Here is a 21,986-nt window from a genome sequence, read left to right on the forward strand (position 1 = left end):
TAAGAAAAAATGGCACGAGTGCACAGCATAGGTGAGCCCATTAATTGCTTCTGTCGCCGCCATTTCTGCAGAGGCGGCGTATCTTACTTCTTGTACCACCACTGTACGAAGTGCATAGAAAGACAAGGGAAAAAGACAATTAAGACCAAATCAGCCCTGTGGTGTGTGTATGTGCGTGATTGAATAGCCTCCTCTGCCTGCCGTAGGCTTTATTTGCCGGCCGGCTATATTTGATGCGACAAGCTTGGTCCACTTCACAGCATGCATGAATACATTGGGTCAGACGTGGCAAGGTGGGTAGGCTCAGTACCTACATAGTAGGTGTCAAGCTGTACTATGATAACCTCGATGATTAAAATATCTGAAAAAAAAAAAAAAAAAAAAAAAAACCCTCATGGTTTACAATATGCATTGATAGGTCATCATGCTCAGCAAAAGAAAACATACTTTTATCAACCTTGACGGAGCATTGTCACCGGTGTGTCCCCATTTCATCCAATCCAGCAGAGTTTGATCTCAACTGTAACCTGACCGACTGAGGACGATCCCTGGACTAGCGATCCACAGGGGCAAGAACGACGGACCACAGTCTAGATTCCTTTGTCAATCAACGTCTCCGGTTTCTCTCCGTTTGGCTTGCCCCAAGCTCCAAAAGGATCATCGAAGGGTAAAATAACTACATGTGTGTATAACGGTAAAGTAAGTAGGTACCTACCTACCTACCTACCTACCTAGGTAGGCAACATCCTGCGTCTGCATCGTCTTCCATCCTGCCCGAGAGAGAACTAGAACTAGTGGTAGCACTTGCGTGTGTGTTACCTAGACCACCCTTGACTAGGTAGCTAGCGGTGTTTCGAGCCCTTATGATATTGGAGAGACCAAAACCTCGGGCTGACACAGGGCTGTACAGGGTTCAACCCCCCAACATGGCGCTGTCGGGTTTAACCCCAACCACGCTGAGGACCCTGCCGTCAACATCCATAATACGTCGTCGTATTGTAATTACCACCAGGGTGAAAATAGCTGAGAAAAAAAAAAGAAAAAAAGAAAAAAAAAAAAAAAAAAAAAAGACAGCCGCCCAAGCCAGGCAGGACGAGGACGGGTGGGCGGTGGAAAAGAAACCATCGAATGGGGCTCTTCAACGTGCCACTTCGGGAAAGACTCCCGTAGTCTGAAAACCCTGGATTAACGGATACCAGTCCAGGTTGTCAAGATCGTACCTCCGTGCTTGGTCTGGAATATACCAAGAGCACATTTACAGTTGAGACAGGCATGGCGGAGGAAATACCTAGGACGAAAAACAAATCATAAAAAAAAAGGACCCGTGACTGTCTGGAATGACTGCTTTGCTTGCCGGGAAATCTGCTGGGCTTCTATGCTACTATAGCTAGCTTCGAAAAAAGACCACCCACGAATCACCTTGCACTTAACGGGCAGCGCACTTGGCACTTGGCACGCTCAGTCAAATTGCCATTGAATTTGCCATCAAGGACGCGGGGGACAACAACCAGCAGACTAATCCAAAGCTCATTCACTCACTCGATTTGATTTGCTCGACAACCTGCACCCGTCACCACCCAACCACAATTGCGCCACTACGGAGTACACAACCTCTATCCACTCACTACCTACCTACCTGGTCAGAAAAGCAGGAATATCCTTTCATCTCGACAAAAATCACCTGCACCTACCCAGTTAACCGCCCCGTAGAGTCCACCGACATTGGAGCCCTGCAGACAACGTCAAGCTCAGAGTCGCATTTCGTATTTTTATGGTTGATTTCTTCATTCCTAATTTTTTTTTCGCCCTCGGTCTAGCCCTACCAGGCCCTCTTTTCTGACCGCCGACCGCCTCCCGCCTCCCACCTACCGTCTCCTAACCCCCGGTCCACGGTAATGTATACAGCATAGGGTAGACAACGCAACCCGCTATGTTTTGCCACTTCGCCGATCCGAGTGCTTGTTTCCCAATCTGCTCGCCTGGCTGCCTACGCAGCTCACTTCCTGTCTCGGGCAAGTAAGTGATCGGCGCATACAGTACAGTACCACCTGGCGGGGCTACCAAACCCCCCAAATCTTCTCCCTCGACTGCGACTGGGCAACAGCAGCCATAGAGAAGGCAAAGCGGCGCCCTCTCCATTACCGCCACTGCATTGTACCCGTACCGCACCGCTGCAATACCGCACGCATCGCACGCATCGCACGCATCGCACGCATAGCATAGCACAGCACAGGACAGCAACCCAAGACTCCGAACCCGCCTGGCGACGCATTCTAGAACTAGACTTAGCTCCCACCTTGCTATCGCCGAGCCCCTCCTTTCTACCGACTCGATCCCCACAAACGTCCTATAGACTATAGATCGCATACGGGCTGGTCGATCGATCGTTTTTCGGTCGTCGCACACAAATCAACCGCTTCGAATCCCTTCACTATATTTGCGTTTCGCTACGACTACATCTGCTTCCTCGACACTACGCCGATCGACAAGTCACCTATTAGTACCTGGCTTGTCCCCATATGGACCTGGGTCACGAGCCCGCCGCGGGCGATGCGACCCCCGCAGCGGAGGTGCAACAATGCCCGGACATATATTCCCAGCCGGAGAGTCGCAGAAGCACCCCGGATATACTTTCAGGCGTGCCGTCCCCTACAAACTCCACCGAGACCGCGGGAATGTCTCTGATCAGCAGTCCGACGCCGACGCAAATCGACCCATTCGCTACAGCTATTTCTGGAACCGCAGGGAACGGCACTCCTAGCATATCATCATGGAGTTCAAACTCGGACAGGCAACTTGGTCACGCCTATGGAGACGACCGAGTATTTCCTATACGATCGGTGCTAACCGTCGATAACTCGGGTCACTCAGGAGAGCAATCGGATTATTTCCCGCAACGTCACAGTCATGAAGACACCCCGCAGTCACCTAGAGGAGCTCTAAGGTCGTTTATGGACCTTGCAGGTCCTGTCAGGCGTCCAGGCCCTGCAAGTGAGGAGCCCAGCTCTTCCACTGTGACATCTCCCAGCGAACGTGTCGGCCGAGTTGAGCCAGGGGGGAGACAGAGGCAGAATACCGGCACTGGATCTGTCGTGAGCATCCATGGGGATTTCAGTCGCCATACTACCTTTGTTGAGCCAATACCAATTTCCCTGGACGATGATTCATCGTCTGATGAAGGTGGAAGGCCGCCATCCATTCCGGCGGTAGCAAACACTAGTGAGCCCAACGACGGACAATCGGTGGCCGCCGACGAGCCGATAGATGAACGCTTGACGAATATGAGGTTCGAGCACGTGGTGACGGCAGAGGGCCATGCTGTAATTACGGGAAGGTCTGGAAAACTTCAACGATGCGAGGATGAACCTATTCATGCACCTGGTGCAGTTCAGGGCTTCGGAGCGCTGGTCGCCCTCGCCGAGGACGAGAACGGTTGTCACTTGGTGCGCTACGCGAGTGAGAACACGAAGCACATATTGGGATATTCTCCCCAACGGCTGTTTAGCCTGGAAAACTTCTTTGACATTCTCAGCGACGAGCAGGCCGAGAACATGCAGGACCATATGGACTTTATCAGGGACGAGGAAGCGAACCCCGAAGCCAACGGACCCGAAGTGTTCAGCATTTCCATTCGCCTACCAAAAGCAGATCAAAACACGAGGATAAAGCCCGTCAAGATCTGGTGCGCCATGCATATCAACCCGGCCCGTCCCGAAATGGTTGTGTGCGAATTCGAGCTGGATGACGACGAGGCGAACCCTTTGAGGCCACCGGGCGAGGTCACTCCTGAAATACCTACAGACACGTTGCAGGCGAACCCCACCGCGGAGGAGCTCATGGAGAGCACTGAGGTTTTGAGCAAGCCCATCAGAGTTTTGCGCAGTGCTCGTAAGCGAAGGGGTGAGGCCGGCGCCATGCAGATTTTTGATATCATGTCGCAAGTACAAGAGCAGCTCGCAACTGCCGACAACCTAGAGAAATTTCTCAAAATTCTGGTCGGTATTGTGTCCGAGTTGACCGGCTTCCACCGTGTCATGATATACCAGTTTGACTCCGAGTTCAATGGCCGAGTGGTCACAGAGCTCGTCGACACGGCCCAGACGAGGGATCTTTACAAAGGTCTCCACTTCCCTGCATCTGATATCCCGAAACAGGCTCGCGACCTATACAAGATCAACAAGGTCCGTCTGCTATACGACCGGGATCAACCAACGGCGCGCCTTGTATGCCGGTCAACCGAAGATCTAGACAAGCCCTTGGACCTGACCCATTCTTACCTCAGGGCCATGTCCCCGATTCATCTCAAATATCTGAACAACATGGCTGTGCGCTCGTCCATGTCGATATCTATCAAGGCGTTTGATGAGCTATGGGGCCTGATAGCCTGTCACTCATATGGGCCGAGAGGAATGCGAGTCTCGTTTCCCATCAGGAAGATGTGTCGCCTCGTGGGAGACACGGCCTCTAGAAACATTGAGAGACTATCATATGCATCTAGGCTTCAAGCCAGGAAGCTTATCAATACGGTGCCAACCGACAAGAACCCGTCGGGATACATTGTAGCATCGTCCGATGATCTCTTGAAGCTGTTTGATGCCGACTTTGGAGCAGTCTCGATTAGGGGCGAGACCAAGATCCTAGGAAAACCCGAATCGACACAGGAGATTCTAGTTCTACTCGAGTACCTGCGCATGAAGAAGTTCACGTCGGTGCTGACGAGTCAAGACCTGACCGTGGACTTTGCGGACCTCAGGTACGCTCCAGGCTTTCAAATGATCGCCGGTGTTCTGTATGTCCCGCTCAGCGTCGGCGGGAACGATTTTATCGTGTTTTTCCGCCAGGGTCAGGTCCGGCAAGTGAAATGGGCAGGCAATCCGTACGAAAAGGTTGTCCAGGAAGGTACACAACATTATCTAGAGCCGAGGAAGAGTTTCAAGGTGTGGCACGAAACGGTGGTGGGCAAATGCAGAGATTGGTCCGAGGAACAGGTCGAAACGGCGGCCGTTCTCTGCCTAGTATACGGTAAGTACCTGGTTGCGGTGGTTGGACTGGATGGCTGCATCAGGCGCGCAAAAATTGACAAGCATGTCGCTAACCCGATTCAGGTAAATTCATCGAGGTCTGGAGGCAAAAAGAGGCTGCCCTTCAGAGCAGCAAGCTCACAAAGCTGCTTCTCGCCAATTCTGCCCACGAAGTCAGGACGCCCTTGAACGCCATCATCAACTACCTAGAAATTGCTCTAGAAGGGTCTCTTGACCAAGAGACCAGGGACAACCTATCCAAATCACATTCTGCCTCAAAATCCCTCATCTACGTCATCAACGATCTGCTCGACCTCACCAAGGCAGAAGAAGGCCAGGAGCTCATCAAAGATGAGATATTCGACCTTCCAGCCTGCATCCATGAGGCGACGGAGTCATTCACCTCGGATGCCAAGCGCAAAGGCATTGGCTACGAGGTCATTGAGCATCCAGGTCTGCCAAGGGCGGTATATGGCGACCAACGCAAGGTCAGGCAGGCCGTCGCCAATGTTACGGCCAACGCTGTCCAACACACATCGCAAGGCTTTGTCAAGATCGAGTTTTACGTCGTCGAGGTGGATGTCGAGCAGCACAAGGTCAAGGTCGAGATTGCGGTTCAGGACACGGGCTCAGGCATGTCAAACGCTCAACTAGACGCGCTCTTCCGTGACCTTGAGCAGGTCAGCATCGATGATACTCAGCCGTTGGACCCAACCGGTCCAGACACGACCGAATCCAACGAGACGCAGTCGCCTAGAACTCTCGGTCTCGGCATAGCAGTCGTGGGCAGGATCGTGCGAAACATGAATGGACAGCTGCGTCTCAAGTCGGAAGTCGGCAAAGGCTCCAGATTCGTCATGCAGTTCCCTTTTGATATGCCGACGGACGACTCACCAATGTCGCAGGATGGGAGCAGTGTGGCAGTGCATTCGGTTACAGACTCGAATACCGTGTCACTCTCGGGAACTGGCCGTCTCGAAGGAGAAGTCACACTGATTGATGGCGGGCCTGTTGTCAACGAGACTGATCTCTTCCAGGGGCCGTCGCCAAAGAGGAGCCTTGAGGACGCGGCTAGCATCAATAGTCGCAACAGTGTCAACAGCAAGACTAGTCTAAGGAGCAGAACCAGCGTGAGGAGCAAAGGTAGTGCCAAGAGCAACATCAGCGATGCGGACCGTTTGATCGACGCAATCCAGCTCCCTCTTGAGTTTGGCGAGCCAGACTCGCAACGCATCGGTCTTGAGCGTCGGAATTCAAAGGGTGCCTATTACCAGGCAGGGCCCAGCTCCCATAGCCGAAGAGCATCGGTCAGTCCGACGGCAACGAGGAGGTCAGATAGTCTGGGTCGTTCCTCGGCTCACCGTACGGAAGGCGCTATGAGCACATCAGCAGGCGCTCCAGTGGGGATGCAATATGTGACAGATGCAAAGATGCCAATGAAGCCTGTCAGGATTGCCGACGACGACGAACTTCACGATCGTCCCCAACGACCACACCAGAGTCAGACGTCTGGCGTGCTCTTCGAACTGCCAGACGACGGCGCAAAGCCACCCAGGAGTTCTGATGCGCATTCGGTCAGTACTGCGGCTCCATCGGAATACCAAGCGCCCCTGCGGGTCCTCTGCGCTGAAGATGACCCCATCAACATGAAGTTGTTGAGAAAACGACTGGAGAAGGCTGGCCATGTTGTTTCTCACACGGTCAACGGCGCTGATTGTGCATCTGTATACAAGGAGTTACCCAGCTCCTTTGATGTGATTTTGATGGATATGCAGGTGAGTGTTGCAAGCCGGTGATCTTTAGTGCGTACCCACTTCAAAACTAATTCACAATCTCTACTGTAGATGCCGATCGTCGATGGTCTGGATAGCACCAAGATGATTCGTGCCTTTGAACTCGAGGAGGAGAAAAAGCCCGAGGGCGAATCTACCACATCTGGAAGGACAATTCCGATTATAGCCGTTTCGGCTTCGCTGTTGGAGTCTAAAAAGTCGACCTACGTCGAGGCAGGTTTCGACGGCTGGATTCTAAAGCCCATCGACTTTAAACGTTTGGAAACTCTGCTTACTGGCATTGGCGATTCCGCTGTGAGGAACGACTGTCTTTATGAACCCGGCTGCTGGGAAAGGGGAGGCTGGTTCTTTGAGAAAGACCAGATTGCAAGCAACGAGGCTAGCGGATCCGATGCTGAAAAAGAGAAAGATGAGCAGAAGGCACCTTGAGATGATCTCGAGTCCTATAATTCACATCCACGGTCATTGATACCGCGGACTTTGGTCTGGCGTCCGCCATAGTCAGGCGTTATTGCCACAAGTCCTGGTTTACACAAACCAGTCAACCGCTACAACAAACCATACCACACAACCCGATACGCGTCTTGACTTATTCGTCAGTTTTTACTTCTTCCTGATGCAACATTCGAGGCAGGATACTTGGATGGAGACCTGGTTCGACAAGCCTTATGAACAGGACGAAATACACGGGGCGCTACTCGTCTTTTGTTTTCGACGTACACGATGATACCCTGTTCTTCCAACACCTCAGCATTCTTGACATCAACTTTTGAACGATACCAGGCAACAATTTTTGGGAGACGAACACGAAAGATCAGCATGGCATGGCGCTTACGGGTTTCTCTTTTCCTTGATTTCTTTTCTGTCCGTTTCATTATATACTTAATTCTGTTCATTTTGCTTTTCCTCACCGTGTCCCCGTTTTTTTGCTGTGCTATTGCAAGCAACATCTGGGATGCGGTCATGGAAGGGATTTAAGGGACCCTGCCAGGCGGTGGGCGGTCCTTGGTTAACAACGAAAATCTTTTGTCACGAGTTCATGGTATGACACAGTATACGGTATGCATACAAGGGTGGGAACTTATGGGACATGGGAACGGACATGGGAAGATTGGAGTTTAAGGTATGGCAGAGTATACGGTATGCCTACACAAGAATGTGTCGATGTTTTTGTTGCTTGTCTTGTCTTTTATCATGTTTTTACTAGTAGTTTGGCATATCAAGAACAATGCTTAAGTGTGGGTTTGGTTGTTGTTTATTTTGTCTCGGATATGGTATGTTTTGGTATAAAGCAAGACCTTCGTTTACCATTGGATCAAAGTCGTTGGGGTATTCGCTTATGGGTATCATTGGGGGCGAGAACAGCTCTAGAACTGAGACGAGTAAAGCAATCATTAAACATTATTCAGTATTATGAATTCGTCAAACCCAACGTCCAACAATCGAAAACTCTTTGCTTTTGCAAAATATGCAAATAGATTTCGCACCGCCCTAGTTCTAGACCAGCAAAGCTGACCAATGCCCCAATCGAGACAAATGACAAGGAAGCGCTCGCATGGTCCTAGAGCGAAGCAAGTTTCAAGGCCGCCAACTGGAGGACAAAAGCTCGATGCAACCCCCAAAAAAACCAAAAAGACGGCCGTCTCCCCATGGGGATAAATGGGCTGCAAAGTCCCGGGGGTAACAGCAGGAGCAGCAGCCGGCACGAGCGGGGAACGGGGGACAGACGCCGCGCGAGCCAAAAAGTATGCAAGAGTCGCCTGCCGACCTAAAAAAGACTCGCATTAGCCGGGCCTATATCGTGGGAGCTGAGCGTGGGGGAGACTTGAATTTTGGGGAATAGCACAAGAAAAAGATTAGGGGTATGTGTTGCAGTAGGACGACACCATTACCGTTGTGCATGGGGCCCCGACCGTTCCGTTCCATTTGTTCTTTAATAATCGTTGGATGGGACAGTTTTGCTCTGAAAAAAGACTGCTGAAAGCTCCAAAGATCGGGGAAAAAACCAAAGGGAGACGTTACAAGAAAGTAAGATACCCACACGCACACAACTTGTATATGCAACACCACCACACTTTCCGTAGTTACTCCCTTTTTTCCAGTTTCGGCGGGGATCAGAGGTAGATAGATGGATGAATGGTCCCCCCTCTCCTCTTGTTCGTATTAGGCGATGCCATTAGCATCTCGGAGTGATTATCAGCTCCCTTGACTGGATGGGATGATCGTCCATGGGGTCCTTGGGGGGGGGGGGGGGGTCGTTGTTTTATTGCCGTTGGCGAGCGGGATTACACGACGTGCTGCTTGGTACCAAGGCAACCAAAACAAATTGACTTTGTACCTTGGCCGCACCGGGCCGCCGCATTGCTGCTACTTAAGGTTCCCCCGAACTGATCTGAACTCAACGCTTCGCCAAACGCAGACCCTGATCTTGCGTAGACACAGCTGTAGACAGTACAGGTCAGGATCATTCTCGGCCTCGTCTTGGAATACATCGATCATAGAAAAGAGAAAGACCTGATCTAAAAAAGCGTCTTTAGTAAATACATATTCCAGTTACAAATAGCAACCACTTTGCACAACAGCCATGGCACCCTCGGCAATAGTGGACTCAGCCCCCGCCTCTCCAACCATCAACGGGGATCGGCCCCGAATTCTGGTCCCGGAAAAGGTCTCACCTGATGGCCTGGCCATGCTCACCGGCCTTTACGATGTCGATAAAAGACAAGGGCTCTCGGCCGAGGAGCTTGTTGAGATCATCCCAAACTACCACGGCCTGATCGTCCGCTCCGAGACCAAGGTGACAGCTCAGGTGCTTTCTGCAGCCGCAAAGCTGCGCGTGGTTGCCAGGGCCGGCGTGGGCGTTGACAACATCAACGTCGACGCTGCCACCAAGCAAGGCATCATCGTCGTAAACTCGCCTGCGGGAAACATTGTCGCTGCGGCTGAGCATACTGTCGCGCTGCTTCTCGCTACGGCTCGCCACGTAGGCAGGGCTGACAGTACCCTCAAACAACGCAAGTGGGAGCGCAGCAAGCTTGTCGGTGTTGAGGTTGGTCGCAAGACTCTCGGTGTTATCGGGCTGGGAAAGGTGGGCATCAGGGTGGCGCGCATGGCTACGGGCCTGGGAATGAAGGTCATAGCCCTGGATCCGTACGCGAGTGAGGACCTTGCCAAGCAGGCGCAGGTCAAGTTGGTCAGTTCACTGGAGGAGTTGTTGCCAGCCGTCGACTTTTTGACCATCCACACCCCGTTGCTCGCCAGCACACTCAATCTACTTGGAGAGGCAGAGTTCCAGAAGATGAAGCCGACATCGCGAGTGCTCAATGTGGCCAGGGGAGGAGTTTATAACGAGGATGCGCTGATCCGCGCGCTGGACGAAGGCTGGATCGCGGGAGCTGGCATTGACGTCTTTACATCGGAACCTCCGGAGCCCGAGTCCTCTGCGGCAAGACTGGCGGCGCACCCAAAGGTTGTAGCAACGCCGCATCTCGGAGCATCGACTGTCGAAGCCCAAGAGAACGTTTCGCTTGATGTATGCGCGCAGGTGCTGGAGATATTGCGAGGCGGGCTCCCCACAGCTGCAGTAAACGCACCCCTTATCCTGCCAGAGGAATACCGCAAGCTGCAACTGTTTGTACGCCTCGTCGAAAGAATGGGAGGACTCTACACGCAGCATTTCGCCGGATCTAAAGGCCGCACGACGGGTAGTCGACGTTTTGAGCTCAACTACCAAGGCGAGCTGGCGTCCGTCTCAAACACACGCCCTCTCTTTGCGGCTCTGGTCAAAGGCTTGGTGTCTAGTATCAGTGACTCGGGCGGCCAGGACGTGAATATCGTCAACGCCATGCTCATTGCCAAGGACAAGGGGATCGCGGTGAACGAGACGCACACGCGAGAGTCCAGTGACCAGGCATATGCCAGTCTTGTTACCCTCCGAGTTAGTGGCGCCGGTGATGAAGATCAGCATGTGATTGAGGGATATGTTAGTGGGCAGAATGTCTACATCAGCAGACTGGGCCGCTTCAATGCCAACTTCACCCCTGAGGGTATGATGCTCATCTTGCACAACTACGACGAGCCTGGAAAGATTGGCAACGTCGGTAGCGTCCTGGGCAGGCACTCTATCAACATCCGCTTCATGCAGGTGGCAGGTCTTGCTCTACACGACCAGCAGAAAGAGCAAGTCAGTAGTAATCGGGACCGTGTTGGTGAACATGAGAACGAAGCGCTCATGATACTTGGAGTTGATGGAGAGATCACCAAGGAGGTGCTGAATGATCTCAGCCAGGCCGAAGGTATTCTCAATGTAAGTCTCGTGCGGCTATAAGCTAGCTAAACTATGTTACCTAAGGGGTCGCTAGCTACTTCTTTTTCCTCGTGCAAGACGGTATCACGCGTGAATCATCATTCATATGTCAAGACGATGCTTTCTCGTGGAGAACAACCCCGTACTTGGCTGTATCAACGCATAAAGTTTCAAAATCAGTTGTCAAGTCAACGCTCAAAGTTATGTAGTCAGTTTTGTGGTCAACGACGGGCCTGGGGTAGCCCCGATGTAATGTCGTCGGCGATGCTCCAGTCGCAGACCATGGTCCAAGTGCCCTGATCTTGCAGGTTTATTTCCCATGTCGGCGGGTGAACGACAACAACGGCATCCTGTGTGACTACGTTTTTTCCTGCAAGCCCAGAAATACGGCCATCCCCAGCTAGAATGAGTTTGACAATATGGTGCGTCTGGTCTGTGTCTTCTCCATTGTTTTGAGATGATGTACAGGCCTCTGTGGACCATGTGGGCTTTCCTATCAGCATTTGAATGCCGGGCCCGGCTGAGACTTCAACAGCTATGTATTCGGCTGTAGAAGTGGTGATAAGAGGTTGAGTAGAGTAGTGATCGTAGTGCGTCTCGGGTCCGTTGCTTTTGACCTGGAACAGCCAGTCGCGGACCTCGGATGCTAGGCCGCCAGCGATATATCTGGCACCACGACGCTGTGGTGAAAACGCATCCGGGAGAAAGAACTGCCGCTGCTGTGAGGGTTCTGTTGCGACGAAACGGGGCGCTTCTTGAAACTTGGGAGGCTGGTATGGCGCTGTGTTTCGCTGCTGGTGTGAATGTTGGAACACTTGAATGTCTTCCGAGGCCGCGCTGTCTTGTATGGGCTCAATACTGCCGTCATTTTTGGCATGTTCTTTGCGTAGGCTGTCTCTGGGGCCTTGATCTTCGTAATAGTGAGAAGATGAGGAGAGTCCAGAATGGGGAATTTCATCTTGCTCGCTCTCAAGAATGTGTGACGTCTCGTCATCCTCATACTGCTGGTTCTCGGCGTCTGAAAGTTCCCGTGATGAGCTGCTCACGTGCTCAATAGACGCGGGCGAAACTGTGATACGACGCCGTTTCGGCGCTGGGAGATGTGTATCATAGCTGTGCTGGTTTCCTCCAAAAACTGCGTGACTTGAACTGATGTCTGGCGATGGCGATGGTGAGTTTGCAACGATGCTGTCGTGTTTTCTGAGACTGGCCCTCTTCAGAGACTTCGATGGCTGCTCGACAATTGTGTCACCGTCGTCGTCTTCAAGCAATTGAGAGCTGTCGAGAATATCAATATCGTCAGCAGGATGTTTCGCGTCTTTGATGGAAGATGACACGAATGGGCGCCTGCTGCCTGGAACAATCGGAGTGGTGCATTGCGACTGTGGCTGCGTGGTCGATGGTGCTGTGAAGCGGGGAGTCGCAATGAACTGGCGGGGCTGCGTCTGTGAAGGCGCTGCTGACCCGCCTTCATCGGTTCCCGGTCGCTTGGAAAGTAGGAACCGGGAAGGTGCAGGTGGTGATGGCGGAGGCATTGGAAATATGTACTCACTAAAAAGCGAAAGCAAAAGCAAAAAAAAAAAAAGTTACGGGCGGGGCAGCGAATCATCAGTTTTGGGGAAGAGGCGAGCGACATCCGGCACCGCGACAGCGGACAGCGCCTGCTGCGGCTGCGGCTGCGGCTGCTGCGGCTGGAGCAAACTGGCCAGTCGCTCCATGCCAGCCATTAGCTGCTGCTGCTGCTGCTGCTGCTGCTGCTGCCCACCTCTCCGCCATCTCCTCGCTCTCATCCTCCTTCTCATCCTTCTTGGCGGCCGCATTGCGGCGCCGCCTGGCCGCCTTGCACACCTGAATATGATATAGTGTTAGCAGCGAATCCAACAACCAATCAGAATCGAGGAGTAATGTTAGTCCGGTACTTATACCCGAGCCGCGAGGACCATGCGGGCTCCCACCCCAGGACGGATCGACTCGAAGGGGCAGCACTGTACGAATTCGAGCTTTGGAGGAGCAATGTATAGACTTCTAAGGGACCATGCCCTTACCTCGCACGGTCTTACTGAGCGACGCAAGTGGAAAGAACGATGCATCGAGAAATTTTTTACAGCATCCAAGGGGAGCAAGCTGGTCAACTGGTCTTGTCCATTTCGTCATCTTCGTGTCATTTTCGGACAGGCTGCCATAAAGCAGTCAAAAACTTTACGAGAACCTTTCTGCCCATTTGTACATAGGTTTGCCGGGCTCATATGTAGTATGTTCATCTTGAAGCCAAGCCTTGATGAATGGATGGCACACTATTTGGGTACCAGTAAATACCTACCTTAGTTATCGTTGAGTTGGCCAGTCCAGGTTCAATGTTAGGAACTCTTCCCCGAAAGAAAATGTAAATCTTGCTTTGGTAACTACAGAAAGCTCATGTGTCCTCCACCCAGAGATTCCTGGATGGCCCATATAAACTCATGCCATATGTCTGTTTATGTAGGTACTTACCTTAGGTACCTACCTACCTAGGTAGTTATTGGTGAAGCATGACTGGCAACTTCCAACCTCACTACATATACTCGTGAGGCTGTTGTCACCGCAGATACTGTTGACTACTTACACGTCCATCGGAGTCTGTACAAAACTCTTGGCAGCTCGGGTCAAAACAGTTCATGGCAGTATCTCAGTTTCCTTCTTCCGATTTTAAGGTGGCCGGTGACGTTTTCTTACCAGTCCTTCCAGATACAGCAATTAGACTAGTCGCGACTCCCTTGCTTTTCCGACTATGGGATCGTACTGTGCGAGGTTTGTCCAACAATCTAGATGGTCCGGTGGTGTAGTTGGTTTATCACATGAGTCTAACAATCTGTGTAGTACACTGTGTTCACTCAAGGTCCTCAGTTCGAGCCTGGGCCGGATCAGCATTTTTGTTGCCATCATCATTCTTATCTCTGTATGGATGACCTCAGTCAGCTTTTCTACTTTTGCATAAGAGTCTCAGTCAACGATGATATTTTGCTTGGGTTGGACTGGGGTGGGGGCTTTCTCGTTACGGGCTGCCGTTCTATTCTATAGCGAACTTGTCCTACCACGCAAGCAATTTTCTCTCCCGTTAGCTCTTAGGCCCTGTCAATAACCCCTAGCCGCGCGTGAAATATATCACGGCCGGCGATGTAAGTACACCTGCCTTCGGCTCAATAGGCGCATAGACAAGAAACAACTCAGGGAAGGTACTCACCTTACCTCCTCAGGTAGGTAACTTAGGTGCTGCATGCACTGTATGCTTGCTGATTAGCAACGGCTCATTCGCTCTGCAGCCAGCCCCTGTCCCAAACAGAAGGCACGAGCCAAACTTCTAAGATACACTGTGAAGAGTGGAATAAATGTGGGTGGTGTAGAAAGCTCGCTGGCTCGCAAAGCATCCATGAAGACGTCTGACTATCAGATTCTTGATCCTCTTGCTTGGCAACTTCAACAAATTCACCCGCTGAGCACTCTTTCGAATACTTGCCTTCATCCTCATCAAACCGAGTGATAAGCCCGGCCATCAGCTTCCCTTGTTTGATTGTCCGCATATAGAGTAGTATAATTTGGGCAGTTCTGACTTGGGGAATCGGAAAGAAGTTTTCCAATAGATCACTGTCGATTTCAGAAGCCTCAGATTGCCAATTTGGTCTGGGGCTGTCAGCCCTCCTGGGCTCGCCTTCTTCGACTCCGCATGCTTGTTTTCTTCTTCCTTATAGCAGAGATAACCGGGGCCTGGATAATTGCCAATAGCCACCCGTGATCCCAAGGATAACTCCGAGTCTGATCAACTTCTGATCTTTTCTTGACGACCCTTTTACGATTGCTGATAATCGTGCTCAAGGTTGATTTCGATGTGCAAATCTCGCCCGTGTCTGATTTTTAGGTAGGCAGACAATTAAGTGAAAAGGCATGTATGTAGGATAAATGTAAGTAAAGGGGTAGGTAGATTAGTAAATAGGGTGATAGGGAAAACAAAAGGATATCAAATCCAAGTAGCTTTTGGTGCTTTGGCAGATCCCAGGGGCTTTACTGAAAGTATCCATGGATAACTGGTACGCTATTGCACGTATAAACAGTGACTACGACTGACGCTGGCTCCGATGTTTTCGCATTTACTCTGGGCGGAGGCGTCCAGCGTGCCCCGAAATCTTTTGGGTAAAATTGTATAATACATATCGACGATGATTTCTATGTGAATGGCCACATAGCCAGCATGGAGAGCATCGTCGCATAACGTGATTGCTTTTCTCATCCCAGGTTTCCCATTTTAATCCAACATGAGCTGGCCGTCCCAAACCCCAGCAACTCAGTCATCTATCACCAGACATAGCCCATGGAGATTGGACAGCAGAAAAGAAGCGGAGAAAAAAAAAGTCTGTTTTTCTCAAAAGAAAAGAGCATATTTATTCGCCCTTCTTGGCCTTGGCGCTGGCGCTCGACTTGACGCGCTTGGCAACAGGGCGGTTGATGTGGTGGTCAGGGATCCATTTGGCGTCAAAGTCGGCACCGCTGGCAGCGCCGGCGGACTCGTTGCCGGAGAGGGGCTCGGCGGCCTCGACCTTGACGACCTTCTTGGGCTGCTGGGCCCTGGGGCGCTTGGCCTGGGGGAACAGGGCCTCGATCCAGGTCTTGTAGACAAAGTAGAGGGTACCGGCAAAGGCGGCGCTCAGGACGAGGTACAGGAAGATGCTGTAGAGGGAATGTCAGTGACTTGTGTCTCTGTAACGAAGGGTGTTGCCTGAACTCACATCTGGGGGTCAAAGAAGCTGGTGGGGGGCTCGACGACGCTAGCCTTGTCCGCGTGGGCGGGGACCTGGAAGGTCTGGCCCTTAGCGTTGATGACGATGGCGAGCAGCTCGACGACGACGTCGCGGGGCTGCATGTCGAGGGCGAAGCTGTACGTGACTGAGCGCTTCTCGCCGGCCGGGATCTCGACGTCGTACTTGACGGCCGTCAGGTTGCGGATTATGGCGTCGCTGACGGGCGCGCCCTCGGCCAGGCCATCGGGGTTGGTCAAGGCGCCGGTGACGAGGGCCAAGCGCACGGGGTCGGCCTCGTTGTTGGTCAGGTCAACAACGGCCTTGGTCGGGCGACCGTTGACGAGCTTGACGCCAAAGATGTCGGCGTCAGGGAACGTGGTGGCGACGTCGAGCTTGAGCTGCGGCTCTGCGGGCGTCTGGGGCTCGGCTGTGCCCTGTGGGGTAAGGAACGGTTCGTGTCAGTATTGCAGGTTATAAATGGTGGGTTGAGTTCGGATGTGGAGGGGAAATGCAGATGCTCAGTCATGAAATCATGCGACTAGAAAGCTTGAGTGAAGGGTGCTAGATGCAGTCAAGAAAGCCGAAAGACATCATATCGATTACACATACCTCAGCTTGGGCAAAGGCGCCCATGAGCTGGAAGGCCAGCATGGCGAGACCAGTGAGTTTGAGAGAAACCATTTTGTAGCAGCCGGCGAGTTGGGTTGAGGGGACGGGGAGGAATTTGCTGTTGCAGCAGAGTGGGCTGAAGTGTAAATTGCTTGAGAAAGGTTGTTGGAGAAGAGAGCTTTATTGTCGCAGAAGCTTCAACCGTTGACATTCGTGGCCAGTTCAATTGGGGTCCACATAATCAAGGCACGTGCATTGGCAGGGATTCTCCATAATAAGGACGATAGCTACCCCAGTTTGCCCAGGTTTACGTGACTTTCTTCTGACAGCTCGGAGAGTTTTCGAGTTGGCAATTGCATTGATGTAATTTGTTTTTCCTCTTGTTTCATACTATTTAATACGACATTCAATCTTGAACCTGATATGCCAACGAACGACATCAATCATCATTGTCGCGTCTTAAGGGCGAGTCGTACCGGGACGGCCGGCTTGACGGCCGTAAATGAGTTCCGTGCTCTTTCGGGAACCTCGGTGGTCTTGCGCCCCTTATCATCAACCACTTCAAAGTCGAACATGGTCACAAACAGGGTTACTATTATCACAACCTCGAGCTTGGCGAAGCGCATTCCTGGACAAGGGCTGTAATTGGTTGGAGAAACCAAAAAGTCAGCACGTAATCGTCTTAATTTCACCCTTCATGCACGCCTGGGATAATGCCACAATAGCGATGCACTTACTGTCTCCCCAAACCCCAGCCCATGTATGGCGGGTCGTTGCCGCCCTCGTAACGCGCAGGGTCCCACCTTTCCGGCTCGGGATAGTACTCTTTGTTCATATGCATGTCGTCAACGCTGTAGATGGCAAAGGATCCCTTGGGCACGATCTCGCCCGACGAGCCGAGCGAGACGTCTTGTCCCGAGATGTTTCGGCGGAATACGGATCCCGTCGTGTGCAGACGGATTGTCTCTCGCAGGCATAGTCGGACGGAGGCCAGCTCGTTCTCCCACTGCTCCAGATTCAGGCTGCGAATGACATCGACGGGGGCTTGATTGGGTGAGGTGCGATACTTGGCGACCACGGCGTCTACTTCCTGCTGCACGCGACTGTACCAGCTCGGCGTTAAGGCGAGGTATACCAGGACCCAGGCGGCGTTGATGCCCGTGTTGATTTGGCCTGCGAACAGAGCGCTGAGAGTAAACTGTAGGTGATGGTCAGCATCAAGGGCCCTACGAAACTGGCCAACGCATTCGTGAATGTGCAGAAATGGGGCCGGGTGTTGTTCCACCCACTCTCAAGATGCCTGTCATATCCTCATCCTTGTCAATGAGATATTGGAACGCATCGTCGACTTTCTTGCCTGTCTTCTTCCTCTCGTTCACAATTTTGCTAAAATGCCAGTACAACATAGCCCCGGACCCCATCCTTCGCAGGTGGTTCAGCGTGGGCAACCAAGGGATAACGAGCCTGGTGGGCGACGATGAGCGCTCCGTCACCTCAAACAATCCGAGGGTCTTGCGCAACAGCGCCGGGTCGCTGGCGATCTCGGTCGCGCCAAATGTACGCATGGTCATCCGGTAGAGGATGAGGTTCACGTCTTCAAAGGTATCCATGATTCCCTCACCGCTGCCGCCGGCCGCCTCGATGGCCGACTCTAAACCTTCGTGCACGTCGCTGACCATGAATTTGAGGTTTCGGCCAAAATTTTGGCCCTTGAGCAGATGCGCCATGGTACGGTTGAAAGCACCATTGAAGCCTGGATCATCGCCCAGGGGTTTGCCATCGACTGCCTCAATTGATGGAGAGGACTGGACAAACGCTGCGACTCTTATTCGCGAATGCAGCATCAGCAGCGAACTTGAGCATTTCTTGGAGATTCAGGGAGAGTATTCGATTGCGTGCATCTTTTGCTTATTTCCCACCCTCACTATCCTTTCTTTGTTTCTCACTTACCCGGCCGCCAAGTCCAGTCCCTTGCTGTCAAAAAGTATCCTCCGGCTTTCTTCCCTCGACACGCCGACTATGTGGAGCTTGCCAATGTAGAAGCTAAAGTTGCCAGTCTTGGACGCGGCCGCGGCTTCCGTGAAGAAGTCTGCCCGATCCAAGAAGAAGCGCCAGGAACCAAAGATGGGCCACTCCCACGTCTTGAGCAGCTCCGGTGCCGATGGCGGGAGCGGTGGCCTAGATGCCATGCTTCTGAGCCACAGCGCAAACAAGCTCAAGAGGAGCACTACGATGGTGGTTACGCGCCATTCTTGGAACGTTGACAGGCTCGAAACGGTGGCATGCAGAATATTGGGGTTGTCGGCCTCGCCGGTCATGTTTGTTCCTGCTGCGCTCGCCATGGCTGTGGTATTTAATGGTTTGCGACTAGCTAGTGTTCATCTGATCTTGTTTGGATGGCTGACCTTGTTCGGATGGTTTGGCTGTTTGTACGATGACACCCCAAGATCTACGCTACGGCTCTCATGGGGTATTGGGGATATTAAGTACCCCGGGAAGGTTGGGCCCTGGGCAAGATGCAACCAGTGGTAATCCTCCATTCTTCGGAACGTGCAAATGTGATATTCACTTGTAACGTAGCAGCAGACTCTGCGACAGCATCCCCGCTCGGCTCTATGCATAGATACACACCATCCTTCGCTTGGCGTTGGTTCCAGTGAGAACCAACACCATCCAGCCAATAAGTATCCCGGTATACCGGCAAGGTAATTCAGGATTAAATGTACCAAGAACTGTGCGGAAGGACTAGATCTTGTCAAGCGCTTATAAACCGCAGATCGGAGCAACTGAGGTTCTGAAGTTAGCCCGCTTCCGTTTGAATATCCTATTGCTTACGCTACGCACTCGTATCAATAACCGCCTTGTCAGCAAACAAGGATGCGCCGAGATATCGCCAAGTCAGATTTGCATATCGAACAAGGCAGCAATAAAAAAAAGGATATGGTATCTATAGGTTTTTAGGCAATGAGAATTTATTGCTCGACGAAAGCCTCCTACTTCTGTGGACGATCTCCTGGCGCAGCGGGCCCACTATTGTCAACGCCCTGCCAACTGTGGTCCCAGCCGCAATCACCATCCATAGTGTCCCGTGACTGTCCCTTCTCCGCGAGGCCCTTGATGTCGCTCCAGTACTCAAGTTTCCTGACCTCTTCGTCGGCGTGTTTGAGTGCGGCATCGAGGCTGGCCACTTTATCTCCCTCGTCCTTGCCGGCCTCCTTGTCCTTGCCAGTCCTGTTTCTGGCACTTTCTTCGGCCGCACGGTCACGCAGCTCGGCCAGCCGCGCGACGAGTGCGCGACGCGAAGCCTGAAAGACAAAAAATGTCATTATATCGTGCATCTTTTCATCCAGGCGGTCCAGGTCGTCGTCGCCGCCGTTGGACAAGAACTTCTCCACGGCCTCAATCTTCTCCCTGTCGATGCGGCAGGCGCGTAGTACGGCCAACAGCGTGTCCACGTCTCTAATCTCCAAGTTGGACACTCCACCGACGGTCGCTATCTCATTTATAAGCGCAGCCGTCCGTGAGGCCGCGCTGGCATGACTGATGATGCTCTCCCGCTTGCTGCTCGGTCGGCTCTCGACATCCTTGGCCGCGGCGGCCACAGCGGCCTCGTGCGTCGACCTGACGGTGAAGTAGTCGGGCTGCAGAAGCTCCCCGCCGTTAGCATCCCGCATGACATCCTTCTTGACCCGCCGTCGTATCCAAGCCCTCCTCCTGACGAAAGAGTTCCACCACTTGGGTCCGTGCCAGGAAAACTTTTTGTAGAATGCAAATGAATACTCCCAGCCGTCCTTGTCCGTTCCATCTTCATGATTGACCCGCCACTCAGGCCACGCCCAGGTCCATGACGGGTCGGGGACTTGTGCGGTATGGATGTTAGTTGGGCTCGGTTTGTGTGCTACGTTGGTCCATGGTGGCGGATCGAGGTTTCCTAATGCTTTTGATGCGAAGAGGGGTATGCCACAACAGAGGGCACCGCGCTCGTTTTCGTAGAGTATGTCAATCGCTTCGGTATCTACCGCCCTGGTGTTACTAGATCTATCGGGTGGTGAGGCATCCTGGGCTGGTCTTTCAAAAGGTGTTGGCTCTGCGTCAGGGGTCCATTGTTGTTAGCTATATGATGGTGGTTTGGACGATATATATAACTGCCATAGCTTGTGTAGGCTTACGCTGTACGTGTATGGCCGGCTCTTTCGCGATTTTAGCGCTCCTGTTCGATTCCTTTATTGGCAACTTTGATACCCGACTCGTATCCGATTGACCTGAGCGTCTGCGAGATGATGAGGATGAAGAAGTCCGAGAACCGCTCCGTTGTTTCCCAACAAGCGGCTCCGTCGTGGGCACACGTTCTGAAGGCCCAACTCCTGATTCGAAACTCTCCCCTCTCGGTCCAGTCTCATTACTATGATTGGTGCCGTTGCCATTCGTGGTATTCTTTGGGTCGTTGGTTGCTGTATCGTCGTCCGACACTAGTGTAATTTCATGATCATAATCGCTATCTCGTAGCCCTGGGGCACGTCGCGATGTGCGAGGCTTGCGTATCCTCGGTTTCGTCATTCTATTTTGCTCCTCAGTCCCGCCGATAGAAATTCGGGCTTTGATCGGTTGCGGGTCCCCTCCCCTCCGGATCCGCAGGCTGTCCGTGTCCTTCTATCGTCGATGATATCACAGCATCACCGCGCTGGAGGGAGATGCAGGCAACGAGGTCGATGATTCCGTCAATCAAGGGGAAGGTAGAGGCAAAAAAAGGTATTAAAGTTTATAAAAATATGCCACAATTTGACTGCTCAGAAGATTTCAAGAGACGGTCCGTGTTAGAAAATACAATGAGGTCTTGGTGGAAATAACAAAATACCGTGCGCCGCTGTCTCGTGTTCAGTAATTACAGACAACAGACGCCAGACAAGCAAGTCGCAACGCCACGTCCGGAGGCACGGTCGGTCGTTCCACACTTGGTTGATTAGTCCGATCAAGGGAAGGTAATACAAGAAGTAAAAGGACAGACGGTTTCAATTGATCTCAGGTTGTCAAAACTTGATGGTAGGCTAAGGATCTGTGAGGTCCATCGGACCCATGGTTAAAAAGATATGCATCATTTGAAATAACACCTATGACACGGCATTCATACAGGCAATGTTGGAGGCATTGGTTCAGCTGCAAAGGCCTGGAGCTGAAAATTACCACAGGGTGCAAGCATTGCTTGGTTGCAAGCTAAAATGCACTGCAGCCCACTTGCTTGAGCGACAGGGATTGTCGAGCGCATCCAGCCATCGATGACGTCGGTGTTGCAAGACGTGGACCGTTGGATGCATTTTGCCGTTGCGCTGTGGGCTGGGTAGACGTGCGGCATCTTTCTGCCATTGCATTGAGGTAAACCCTCGAATCATCGACTCCAGTATGTACGGTATTCTTTCACATCGGATTTTTTTCTTACAACAACAAAGGACATCTATTGATAAACCAACATCTACGACTAGATGCTTACTGG

At 52.2% G+C, this 21,986-nt stretch overlaps 6 protein-coding genes and 1 non-coding gene across 7 annotated transcripts; 3 read left to right on the forward strand and 4 right to left on the reverse strand.

Annotated features, from left to right (window-relative positions):
* The first annotated feature begins 2,183 nt into the window (after nucleotides 1–2,183).
* Nucleotides 2,184–8,330, forward strand: MGG_12377 (phytochrome-1). Its single transcript, XM_003715370.1, has 3 exons — nucleotides 2,184–5,022; nucleotides 5,106–6,796; nucleotides 6,866–8,330. Exons 1-3 carry the CDS (start codon nucleotides 2,520–2,522, stop codon nucleotides 7,241–7,243), a joined length of 4,572 nt encoding a protein of 1,523 aa, XP_003715418.1. The 5' UTR covers nucleotides 2,184–2,519; the 3' UTR covers nucleotides 7,244–8,330.
* Nucleotides 8,331–9,398: 1,068 nt separating this feature from the next.
* On the forward strand, nucleotides 9,399–11,141 carry MGG_07207 (phosphoglycerate dehydrogenase; the record flags this gene model as incomplete). The annotated part of the gene is made up of 1 exon (XM_003715371.1): nucleotides 9,399–11,141. The coding sequence occupies one exon, from the start codon at nucleotides 9,399–9,401 to the stop codon at nucleotides 11,139–11,141; it is 1,743 nt and encodes a 580-aa protein (XP_003715419.1).
* A 200-nt stretch (nucleotides 11,142–11,341) lies between these two features.
* MGG_07208 (uncharacterized protein) lies at nucleotides 11,342–13,210 on the reverse strand (the record flags this gene model as incomplete). Its single annotated transcript, XM_003715372.1, has 3 exons — nucleotides 11,342–12,671; nucleotides 12,886–12,968; nucleotides 13,166–13,210. 3 exons carry the CDS (start codon nucleotides 13,208–13,210, stop codon nucleotides 11,342–11,344), a joined length of 1,458 nt encoding a protein of 485 aa, XP_003715420.1.
* A 717-nt stretch (nucleotides 13,211–13,927) lies between these two features.
* Nucleotides 13,928–14,023, forward strand: MGG_20033. The gene has a single exon. It is a non-coding gene; the product is annotated as a tRNA-Val (tRNA).
* A 1,197-nt stretch (nucleotides 14,024–15,220) lies between these two features.
* On the reverse strand, nucleotides 15,221–16,678 carry MGG_07209 (signal sequence receptor alpha chain). The gene is made up of 3 exons (XM_003715373.1): nucleotides 16,499–16,678; nucleotides 15,878–16,323; nucleotides 15,221–15,818 (listed from the first exon to the last, which is right to left on the reverse strand). The coding sequence occupies exons 1-3, from the start codon at nucleotides 16,568–16,570 to the stop codon at nucleotides 15,533–15,535; spliced, it is 804 nt and encodes a 267-aa protein (XP_003715421.1). The 5' UTR covers nucleotides 16,571–16,678; the 3' UTR covers nucleotides 15,221–15,532.
* A 165-nt stretch (nucleotides 16,679–16,843) lies between these two features.
* Nucleotides 16,844–18,933, reverse strand: MGG_07210 (uncharacterized protein). The gene is made up of 4 exons (XM_003715374.1): nucleotides 18,449–18,933; nucleotides 17,788–18,322; nucleotides 17,236–17,696; nucleotides 16,844–17,137 (listed from the first exon to the last, which is right to left on the reverse strand). Exons 1-4 carry the CDS (start codon nucleotides 18,838–18,840, stop codon nucleotides 16,945–16,947), a joined length of 1,581 nt encoding a protein of 526 aa, XP_003715422.1. The 5' UTR covers nucleotides 18,841–18,933; the 3' UTR covers nucleotides 16,844–16,944.
* Nucleotides 18,934–19,417: 484 nt separating this feature from the next.
* MGG_07211 (uncharacterized protein) lies at nucleotides 19,418–21,630 on the reverse strand. The gene is made up of 2 exons (XM_003715375.1): nucleotides 20,668–21,630; nucleotides 19,418–20,585 (listed from the first exon to the last, which is right to left on the reverse strand). Exons 1-2 carry the CDS (start codon nucleotides 21,053–21,055, stop codon nucleotides 19,492–19,494), a joined length of 1,482 nt encoding a protein of 493 aa, XP_003715423.1. The 5' UTR covers nucleotides 21,056–21,630; the 3' UTR covers nucleotides 19,418–19,491.
* Between the last annotated feature and the right edge of the window lie 356 nt (nucleotides 21,631–21,986).

Source organism: Pyricularia oryzae, chromosome 2 (genome assembly GCF_000002495.2).
Source record: "Pyricularia oryzae 70-15 chromosome 2, whole genome shotgun sequence".
Classification (NCBI taxonomy): domain Eukaryota; kingdom Fungi; phylum Ascomycota; class Sordariomycetes; order Magnaporthales; family Pyriculariaceae; genus Pyricularia; species Pyricularia oryzae.

What these genes read in the sequence shown, in the direction of transcription:
- MGG_07210 (XM_003715374.1), bottom strand. Translation starts at nt 18,840, where the DNA reads ATGGCGAGCGCAGCAGGAACAAACATGACCGGCGAGGCCGACAACCCC. An exon ending in GGACTGGACTTGGCGGCCGG is followed by an intron (nt 18,323 to 18,448) that starts GTAAGTGAGAAA and finishes TTCGCGAATAAG; the next exon opens with AGTCGCAGCGTTTGTCCAGT. An exon ending in ATATGACAGGCATCTTGAGA is followed by an intron (nt 17,697 to 17,787) that starts GTGGGTGGAACA and finishes CATCACCTACAG; the next exon opens with TTTACTCTCAGCGCTCTGTT.
- MGG_07209 (XM_003715373.1), bottom strand. Translation starts at nt 16,570, where the DNA reads ATGGTTTCTCTCAAACTCACTGGTCTCGCCATGCTGGCCTTCCAGCTC. An exon ending in GCGCCTTTGCCCAAGCTGAG is followed by an intron (nt 16,324 to 16,498) that starts GTATGTGTAATC and finishes CTTACCCCACAG; the next exon opens with GGCACAGCCGAGCCCCAGAC. An exon ending in AGCTTCTTTGACCCCCAGAT is followed by an intron (nt 15,819 to 15,877) that starts GTGAGTTCAGGC and finishes TTCCCTCTACAG; the next exon opens with CATCTTCCTGTACCTCGTCC.
- MGG_12377 (XM_003715370.1), top strand. Translation starts at nt 2,520, where the DNA reads ATGGACCTGGGTCACGAGCCCGCCGCGGGCGATGCGACCCCCGCAGCG. An exon ending in CGTTCTCTGCCTAGTATACG is followed by an intron (nt 5,023 to 5,105) that starts GTAAGTACCTGG and finishes AACCCGATTCAG; the next exon opens with GTAAATTCATCGAGGTCTGG. An exon ending in TGATTTTGATGGATATGCAG is followed by an intron (nt 6,797 to 6,865) that starts GTGAGTGTTGCA and finishes TCTCTACTGTAG; the next exon opens with ATGCCGATCGTCGATGGTCT.
- MGG_07211 (XM_003715375.1), bottom strand. Translation starts at nt 21,055, where the DNA reads ATGACGAAACCGAGGATACGCAAGCCTCGCACATCGCGACGTGCCCCA. An exon ending in GCCGGCCATACACGTACAGC is followed by an intron (nt 20,586 to 20,667) that starts GTAAGCCTACAC and finishes CCCCTGACGCAG; the next exon opens with AGCCAACACCTTTTGAAAGA.